The following is a 10,102-nucleotide window of genomic DNA, read 5'->3' on the forward strand; positions in this document are numbered from 1 at the left end:
ATTCTGATGACAGGCTGGATCGCGCTGCCATCCAACTTGTCATCCTTCACAGACACTGCAGAGCGCAGGCATTATGGGAACTTCTGATTCCGGTATTCGATATTGTAAAAGTATCGGAATTAAGTATCGGAATTCCGATACCGCGAATATCGGCCGATACCCGATATTTCAGTATCGGAATGCTCAACACTAGCGATCACCCTTTCTCTGCCCTGTTGGTTCTGTGACAGTACGGCTCCCAGCCCCACATTACTGGCATCTGTGTGGAGGATAAAAGGCTGGCCATAATCGGGGTAGGCCAGTATCTCATTCCCCGTGAGGGCCATCTTCAACTGGCGGAAGGACTCCTCTTCCGTCTTGTCCCACTTGAAGGGTGGCTTGTGACTTCTGGATTTAGATTGCCCTATCAGGAGGTCCTGCATAGGGGCTGCCATCTTTGTGAACCCGGGGATGAACCTTCGGTAGTAGCCTACCAACCCGAGGAATTGCCTCACTTCCTTGATGTTAGAGGGGCTTGGCCAGCTCTTGATGGCTGTAACTTTGTCGGGGTCGGGGGCTACTACCTCTGCACTCACCACGTGTCCTAGGTATTGGACCTTTGGTTTTAACAGGTGGCACTTTGAAGGCTTCACTTTCAGGCCGTAGCCTGCCATGGCTTCGAACACCTCGGCCAGGTGCTTTAGATGGTCCTCGTAAGTCTTCGAATAGACGATCACGTCGTCCAGGTAAAGGAGGACCGTCTAGAAGTTTCGGTGCCCTAGACAGCATTCCATCAGCCTCTGGAAGGTCCCTGGTGCATTGCAGAGCCCGAAGGGCATACAGTTGAACTCACTCAGTCGGATCGGGGCGGTGAAGGCGGTCTTCTCCTTGTCGGTCTCTGCCACAGAAACCTGCCAGTACCCGCTAGTAAGGTCCAAAGTAGAGAAGAAATTAGCTGATTTTAGAGCTGCTAAAGACTCCTCTATCCTAGGTAATGGGTACGCATCTTTATGGGTGATATGATTGATTTATCTATAGTCCACGCACATTCTCATGGTACCGTCTTTCTTTTTTGACCAGAACCAAGGGGGCTGCCCAGTGGCTACAGCTATCTCTAATGACCCCAGCTTCTTTCATTTCCCGCAGCATACCCTTGGCGTTCTGATAATGTGCAGGGGGTACAGGTCTGTGCCTCTCTTTTATTGGTGGGTGGCTCCCTGTGGGGATATGGTGTTCTATCCCTTTTACTCTGCCGAAGTCTAGCGGGTGCTTAGTAAAAATTCTCTCGTACTCCTGTACCACCCGGTAGACGCCTTGTTTTTGGTGCAGGGGAGTGGAGTCAGCACCCACGTGGAGTTTCTGGCACCAGTCCTCCTTTTGTTTCTGGGAGACATTACCCTCCGCCTGTGGAGATGGAGGCAACGGTTCCACGGCCCTGATAGCTTTGTGCTCAACAGCAAACAGTTTGGCAAGTGTAGCGTACCTGGGTAGGTGTACCTCCCTCTCCCCAATGTTGAGAATGCGAACGGGCACCCTCCCATGACGGACATCAACCACCCCCCGGGCTGTCAAAATGGTGGGCCTGCTGTCTGAGTACACGGGTTCTACCATGGCTTGGTAATCTCTGCCTCTCAACCCGATTGCAGTCCGACACCAGATCATCATTTCACTTTTGGGAGGCATGGAAATGGGGAATGGGTCACTCATTCTTACACTACCGATCTCACCACCAGACAGTTCTACCTGATGCCGTCTCATCAGGGCTCTTATCTCTTTCTGGAGGACCCTCTTTTGGCTGGAGCTCGCATTCATCGCCACCTGCTGTAAAATCACAATTACTTCTGAAAGACAGTTTTCAATTACATTAGTACCCACAGTTATTTTAGGGTGACTTTCACGACGGTCAATGTCCACACTGATCACTCCCTGTGCCGGCAGTTCCACCTTACCAATCTTGATGGTCATCTCTCTGAAACCCAACCTGCGGCATGGGTTGGCCATTGCTGGCAATGATGCTTAAGTCGTCGTCTGGGTAGCGGGTTATATCCGCGTCACTCCAGTACCGCTTGAAAAGTACGTAGGGGATGGTAGTCACTTGAGACCCGGTGTCCAGCAGTGCACTCATGGGGATACCGTCCAGCACTACAGGTAAGACCGGGAGTCCCCCCACGTACTTATCACGCCAATTAGACGGGCCTGATGACCTTATGCCTGGGGGTTGGCCCTCTGCCCCAGGTTGGACCCATTTAAAGTACAGTACCTTGCTATGTGTCCTGGCTGACTGCAACGGCGGCAAATCGGCTGTCCATCCTCAGTGTAGCGGTCGGCGGGCCTCCCTCTGAACGGCGGGATCCTCCTATGTCGACGCCACGGGACATCCTCCGGACTGGAAGCCAGCTCGATTGGTCTTGACGGTTTCACCTGCAACGACTGTACGGTCCTGGTTAATGCAGCCACACTCTTTGTTAGCTCCTGGACCTGATGGTGCAGGTCTGCAGGCTGGGATGGATTTAGGGCCTGTGCATCAGCCCCCACAAGGTCTGCGGGGTAGGGCGCTGCCCCCTGGTGGTAAGTGTTGGCAGGGCGCCGGGAAGCTACAGCGCCACTTGCTGCGGGTTCTCTGAGCACCCGGATGGCCCGATCCTTGAACTGCGCAAAAGTCAAATCTGGGTTCTGTAGGGCCATGAGGCGCAGCTGGGTTCTGTGGGCGCTGGACAGCAGACCTATGAACTGGTCAGTCAACAGTTTATCAGAGTCCTGCACGCTACCAGGGTCAGCTTGTTTGATAGCTCTCAGGGCTTCTTGCAGGTTCAAGGCATAATCTCTGATACTATCCTGGGCCCGCTGCTTACAGCCATAGAACCGCATTTTGATTTCTGCTGAGGTGCGGGTATCAAAGGTACTCCGCAGCCGGGTCAGAATGTCCTTTACTGTCCTTTTCTCCTCATCTGACCATGATTTCACTTCCCGCTGGGCTGCACCGGTGAGCTGCCCCATCAGGGGATACTTTGAATAAACTGTGCAGTCTTTTCCTAAAGTCAGTTAAGGTATGGGGGTCCCCTGAGTATTGGGGTAGCCAGGCTGCTCCGGGGATGTAGGGCATAGAGAACGGCATCACTGCCGCTGCAGCCCCGCCGGTTGTAGAGGGCCCCTCCACATCAGTCATCTTCCTCCCCCCTAGTTAAGTGTGGCCTACCTGTCGACGATCCTCTTCTGTAGGCCGCGGCTCCGCTGGTGCTGCTCCGTGCGAGGACCTTGCGTCGCGTCCTGGTGACGTCAACATCGCTCTCTCCCTTCCAGGACCTTGCGCAGCGTCTGTGTGTAGAGCGGGGCTTCAAGTCTCACGCGCTTTGGACGTCCACGCCCCTCTTCTTCCTGAAGATGGCGTCCGATGGCGGGAAAACTGCTGAAGATGGCGGGAGACTGCTGAAAACTTCTTTTTAAGGCACGTGTACAGTCTTTCAGGCACGCAATACCCATTTGTGGCGGGTTGGTCACAATCCTGCTGACTACGCCAAAGCTGACTCGCCCCCTGGGCCGTGGGGCACTCGAGACCGGACTTCAGGGCAATGCTGGTAGTAGAAGTGGTGACCCAGTCCCGTGGCTCAGGGTGGTCAGACCAGTCGCAGCCTTTTATAAAGTTTTTTGTAATGTCCGACTACGCCACCCGTGGATTGCGGTCAGGGAGGACCGCCGCTGCAAGGCAGACCGCTGAGGCTGGTGTTGGGGGATGCAGCAGGGAGTAGTACAACTCCCCACGAGAGGAGTGTAGCCTCAGGGCAGTGTAATGGGATGTTGGGGGTGATGGTGCAGGCGCTGCAGTAATCACACAGAGTCCAATAATGCAGTCCAGGGTCTTTTACTGCAGAACTTATCACAGACCCACCAGGAGTACAGGGTAGGAATGGGCCTGGGTGTCTGAGGGCATTCGGGTGAGTGGGTAGGCCTACCGTTCTCTCTGCCCTTGCTGACCATCTCCCCCTTTAGTGGTATCATAGGCCACATCCCTGAGCTTGCCATGTACCAAGCCTGTATGGCTTACAACTCGGGCCTTAGGTACCTGTAGCTTCTCCGTGCTGTACCGGTCCCTCTGTGTGGCGGAACCTCCAGGCTTCTTAGGCCAAGGGACCTGAAATCCCTTGCGGGTTGGTTATCTGCTGCAGGACCTGCAACCCTGACCACCTCGGACCCCAGTGTCCGGTTGTGTAGTCTCTCGTCGCCTCTGTCCCTGGCTTTCTGTTCCTCCTTTGCCTCCTGGACTCCTCAGCTGCTGCTGACCTGTCCCTCTCTTCTGGGAACCCTTCTGGATGCTTCAGTCCTGGTCTCTCTAACCCTGCCCTCAGTACCAGTTTTTATAGGGGCAGCCTGCTCCCCCTACTGGCCTCGGACAGGAGGTACTGCATGCAAATGGTCCATGACCAGAGAACCTCCCTCCTGCTCTCAGACACAGCCTTACAAGTTTGTGGCATCCAGGCCTGGGGTGACACACATTCAAGATCTAGGTTTGTTCTATTTATCTATATCTTGCTGAGGAGCTTGGGTTCCCTTTACAATGCTGTTAAAAATGACAGAACTGATTTTTGTAGGGTGTAATTTTTCTTCCCTTTGTTACATATAGATCATAATTTTCTAAATTTGTCAGTAGCACTTCACTATAGGGACATCATACTAGTATCAGCATTCTGTCACCATCTTTTATGCCAACCTGTGTAAACAGACCAGTAGCCATTTGAGGACTTGTCCAAGTGATGCCTACAGGAAATCGTGACTGCATCAACCCATCTAGAGACTCTTGCTCCGTTCCTAACAATAACTAGAAGACACAAAGCATTCCTCAAATGGTGTTTATTGCTGCACAGATTCTTTGTGAGAAGATCTTTTCAGAAGACATTTTCCAGCCACAGTAAGAGCAACAGCAACAGCTACTGAAGTGACAGATCCAATGGCCACCAGCACCCACAACTGTAGAGGTTCACGTCCTGCGCTCATCCTGGAAGCTTGGAGGGTTCCTGCTCTGGTAACCTGGTTAGACTTGGATCCAGTCACTAGTATGGGACCCAGGGTGGCCATGCCATATTTCTCCACATGAGAAGCTATCAGGAAGATTTAGACATATTAAAAACGCATGTGAACAGCTTGTGCTCATTAAGGCACACTGAGCACTATGGCTCTAACAGTTGGTGGACTGCAAGTCTAGCAAACTACACATCAAAAGTCACTTGGGGAGGTTTACTCCGCTTCAAAACATTGATTTTTTGTCACAGAAGACTACACCTATCCGACTCACCAACATCCCTCTTCCCAAATCCCCTTTGCCTTCTGGATGATCCCCATTGGGTTCTCTGGCCGACAGCAGTAGCACAATTCCTGGTGGTGCAGCACTGGCAGATCCCACTAGATCCTTCCACAGAGGTCCAACTGGAAAGAAAAAGCTAAAGAGATGAGTTTGGATATCAATGGAAGGGACAGATTATGGATGGCTCTGTAGATCAATCTTCGTAGTTTAAAATTGAAAGATTGAGAGTCAATAAGAACCAACCATTGAATCATGGTCAACACAAGATCCAAGACCAGCCCGTAGTGTGGTGGGTCTTACCTGCTAGATGCCTTGTTGTAGGAGCAGGCCTTATTCATGGGGTCAGGAGTCTGGTTGATGTCAGCAGCTCTCAGGGAACAAGTGATGTAAATCTAGGAGAACATACTAGAAGTTGGCAATTTCCTTTTAGCAACTGAAGTGTTTTTTTTGTAAAAACAAGCTTGATAGCATCTGTAACATGGTATAGTTAAGAGTAACCAAGTAATGGCACTTTTGGTAGCCTTTGTGCAAGTTGACTGTATGACCAGGATCAATCAAGTAGAAGTCCTCACCGTAGAAGCGGCACTATCCGTGAATCTGAAGGCATCAACCATGAAGCGGAGCTTGTTGGCTTGAGGTCTTGGTGAAACAAAGACTGAGGAGGAATCTTCTTCCATACTGTCCATCATGCACCTGGAGAACAGATAGTTGTAGATTTGGCTTCTTTGCATCTTTTACAGTATTGATGTTTATAACTCACCCATTGTTGGAGATTATGTCATAACTGGGTCTAGAGTCCACATCTGGAGTAATGGTGGCCACACAACGGTCAACAAACAGGATCATGGGAACATGGTTCTGGATATCAAGAGAGGCTTCTATGTACAATTTCTCACCAAGCTGAAATACCAGTATTGAACTGGGGGCACTGAAGTCCACTGGAGAGAAAATACCCATTAAACCAATCAAAAGACTTGGCTCCATTACCCCAAGTGCTGGAAGCTTCTTACCAGTCATAAGCTGCAAGGAGAACGACAGCCTCTCCTCTGAGGTCACCGTGGTGCTGTATGGAGTCCATGTTGGCTTGATGGCATTGCTGCTCACATTACCATGTCTAGACCAGATAGAGTTGCAGGAATAAGGACTAGAAAAGTGACAGATCTATCCCATCATTCAGGTTAGTGTCATGTAGTGGAGATTGACCTGGACAGACTTTACAATATGACCCCAGATCCATCATAAGGTGGCCAACATTCTACAATGAATGAGGTCCTACTACCCCAATTCATGACTAGTTTTGGGTCTCCCTGCAGAACGAGTTTGAGCCTGTTGAAGACATTGACCTTTCCATATACATGAACCAGATAATCTTAGGGATAACAGTTATGCCATTGGTCATCACCTCCTCATGCTCCATTTTTTGTAAGTCAACAGCATTGATGCCTGTAACTGCAGCAGTAAATATACAGTGTTGCTGAAGGGGTCAAGAGTCTAAACTACTTTAGGTACTATCCAATCATAAAAATCAGATCACACTCATGAAAAAAAATATGCATTGTTATTAAACCACTGAATAATGGTTAAGGCACAGAGAAAATTAGGGGGCATTAAAACAGTATGGCCAGCTTTTGAGGGATCTCATGGCATAGTTCTGTGGGCATGTCAAACGAACATCTGATTAGTCTGAGCTCCTCAGATGTGTCCTGTATTTGTCGAGTCTTACCTTGGGTAGAAACACTGGACAGGAACCACAGCAGAGTTGGACCTGATGATGGGCACATTCCTGGAAGAGGTGGGGGTGTAGCGTAGGTTGGAGTTGTAGATCAGCCAGTCTGGGGTCATCTTGAAGAATATCAGTAGGTTAGTCATTTGGTTCACTTTCTTTTCAGATGTAGCAGAGAAGCTGGTTATCCAACTCCTGCACACCAGCTCCTTAAGCTTTCCAGTTGTCCTGGCAAAAGCTACATCAGTAGAGTAGTTTTAAAGACCTGAAGGGTCCCTTATCTTAGTACTTTATGGAAGGGATACGGGACAACTCCATCTAAGGTCTAAACATTAGCAGTGGGGCCATGTTAATAGGTAAGAGCAACAGTCTTGCTATTCTCATGATTCCAGTTTCTCTCAGGCTCAATTACCTGTTCCCATATCTCCACCATCAGTGGTCAGAAACTAGAAGTTCTAAAAGAGAAATTCCTTGTACATGATGTCCTGTGGATCACATTGCCATCAGCTGAACAAGGTTTTTTTTATTTATTTAATTTATTTTTTTATTTTTTTTTTTTTTTATTTTTTTTTGGAAAGATTCAGTATTCTGAAGTCCATACTTATGCTTTTGTCCAGTGGGTGGTGACACCTAGTACTAGATAAACGAGTCTAGAAAGAGCAGGCCTTAACCATAATACCTCAAGAGAAACCAATATTCTCCTTCCAACTTGGATATTAGTCTGCTCAGCTCCTCCTGCTCTATACCGCCACAGATTAGAAACCATGTTCAATAAAGTTTTAAAAAAGGTTACAACTCCATGCCAGAAGTTTTAGTTGCTAGATAGAGCCATGTTTATCATTCTGATTCATTAGTTTAACCAAATATTAAGGAACCAAGCAAATAAGCCTCTAAGCTTTCTCTCCCACTCCCAACTATAACAGTCTTAGCAGAAGTAAAGTCACACAAATATATATATATATATATATATATATATATATATATATATATATATATATATATATATATATATATATATATATATATATATATATATATATATATATATATATATATATATATATATATATATATATGACGCACCCCCTGGGCCATATTCTTTAGGGGAATACCCGGAGCCGGATCAGATGGGGGTTGTAGTCTTCCGAGTGGCTGTGACCCAGTCCGTGCCCAGGGTGTCAAGCTCAGTTGTATGTGGCAGTCCTACAGATATTATAAAGTTCTTAATGTCGACTACGCCACCCGTTGTATTGCGGTCACTACGGCCGCCGCTGCAGCAGGGTCCGCTGAGGCTGATGGTGTTGGTGCAGCTTTTGATGGTATAACCCCCAACGGGTGGGGTATAGCCTCAGGGGGTCAGGTGCAGAGGATGGGGGTTGTGGTGGTGCAGCATAGGTGTTAAATGAAGACAGAGTCGGGTTGTGCAGTTTAGGGTATTTACTCACTGCTGATGTTCCGGTCACTCCAGCTTCAAGTGACCACCCGAGCCGTGCTGCGTCCACCAGGTCCTGGATCCAGCCAACCCCCAAGCAAGTCCGGAGCGTGACCCTGAGCTCTCCTTCTGTCCTTTCCTCTGGCCGTCCCCACTAGTGATCCACCTAGGTCCAGCTCCCTCGGGCCTTCTGTTGGGAGACCCTTGGCCTTGGGTTCCCTGACCCTCCACGTGGTATGCCTTCGTGGTGGATGTGGTGGGTGGCCGTGGCAGACGCTGCCCACGGCCTCCGGTCTCTGGCTGGGGTGTGTTTTTGCCCCCACCAGCTTGGGTTCTGGTACCCTGATGCCAACTCTTCACCCGCTGATGGACTTTGGGTTCTCAGAGTTCCTTTTCTGTTTCCCCCTCTGGGTCTCTTTCTTTCTCCTCTCTCTCTCTGGGGCTGCTCTGCTCCTCTTCCTCTGCTCTGCCAAAAGGCTGACAGACTGACTGACCCTGTTCTTTGATGGTGCCCACCTTATATACACCCTCTATGTGTGAGCTCAGGTGACCAGCACCCAATGAGCTCCTATCTTTACCCAGGCTGCTCCCCCTATCTGCCCCTACACTACTTGGGATGTACCACCCCCCTCCCACTCCAGCCAGGAACAGACTCGGTCGTACCTGCACATTTCTAAGTGGGAGTACCGTCGGCCTGTTCCTCGGAAATGGGATGTGTGTAGTGCATGCAGCCTACCGAGCTCAGTTCCACACTCCATCCTTACCCAGGAGTGGAATATCACACCTCTGGGTTGAGGTGCAATACCCCTGTAGCAGCCGAATCCTCAGGGTGATACATATACATATACACACACAAATTTGGTGTCAATGTCTAGCAAGACCTTGTGCAAAACCAAAATCACTGGCAGAAGAATTGTCATATGGAGCACTCACCTGTAAGAGGTTTCCACATTCTTGAAGACCATTGTCAAACACCACAGTAGTATCTGTAGTCTGCTGTCCAGGACTGCAGGAGCCCAGGGTCAGGTCTGAGGGCTTCACCAGCTTACCATTCCCATAGAAGTTTCTGTTCACCGTCACCACCATCCTGTCCTCACCACACTGCACACTGACAGAGGATGGAGCTTGAGTAAGGTCTCGGAGATGTTGGTCTCTGCCATTATACCTGGGAGACCCCAATCCAGATATAGGCTGTCCAAGTCCTCTAGAAGATCCCCGTCCAGGCTGGTAATTCCTCCACCAAGCATCTGACTGGCGCTGGTGTCTAACCAAGGAGCTACCAAAGCCTGATCCATAGAGAAGAACCACTAGTAGACAACTCCACCTGACCCACAGCTCCATCCTAACTGCAGCACAAGACACACAAGGAGAAAGTGAAGGGAGCAGAGCTTTATACCCTCCTCATCACACCACCATTAACCCACCTCATTACCTTCAGCTGACCACCTTCTTCTCCTCACCTGGTGAGGACACAGCAATGAGGTGGAGTCACACTGGGATTTGTTCACATCTCCTTAGGTTTGGACCAGGATTATATCGTACATGTGTCTCTCTGAAGGTTGCATCCAATGATTTCCTCTGATGTTGGATTATTATGACCTGTCTCCTACAACAAATGCGACACCAAGTCACAAGGGCTTTGGTAGATTTTCTGAAAATCCAACACATTTGG

At 49.3% G+C, this 10,102-nt stretch overlaps 1 protein-coding gene across 1 annotated transcript; it reads right to left on the reverse strand.

Moving 5' to 3' along the window:
- Window positions 1-4,824: 4,824 nt before the first annotated feature.
- Window positions 4,825-9,771, reverse strand: LOC141165416 (zona pellucida sperm-binding protein 3-like). Its single transcript, XM_073651016.1, has 8 exons — window positions 9,364-9,771; window positions 6,999-7,117; window positions 6,286-6,389; window positions 6,036-6,213; window positions 5,848-5,968; window positions 5,576-5,667; window positions 5,267-5,397; window positions 4,825-5,072 (listed from the first exon to the last, which is right to left on the reverse strand). Exons 1-8 carry the CDS (start codon window positions 9,769-9,771, stop codon window positions 4,825-4,827), a joined length of 1,401 nt encoding a protein of 466 aa, XP_073507117.1.
- Between the last annotated feature and the right edge of the window lie 331 nt (window positions 9,772-10,102).

Source organism: Phyllobates terribilis, unplaced genomic scaffold, assembly GCF_046119375.1.
Source record: "Phyllobates terribilis strain yellow unplaced genomic scaffold, ASM4611937v1 Scaffold_11__3_contigs__length_659146591, whole genome shotgun sequence".
Lineage (NCBI taxonomy): Eukaryota > Metazoa > Chordata > Amphibia > Anura > Dendrobatidae > Phyllobates > Phyllobates terribilis.

Excerpts from the sequence above, each read along its gene's own strand:
- LOC141165416 (XM_073651016.1), bottom strand. The coding sequence starts at position 9,771 with ATGGAGCTGTGGGTCAGGTGGAGTTGTCTACTAGTGGTTCTTCTCTAT. Across the intron at positions 6,214-6,285 it reads CTCCTTGCAGCTTATGACTG|TGGACTTCAGTGCCCCCAGT; the intron begins GTAAGAAGCTTC and ends TTTTCTCTCCAG. Across the intron at positions 5,668-5,847 it reads CGGATAGTGCCGCTTCTACG|ATTTACATCACTTGTTCCCT; the intron begins GTGAGGACTTCT and ends ATGTTCTCCTAG.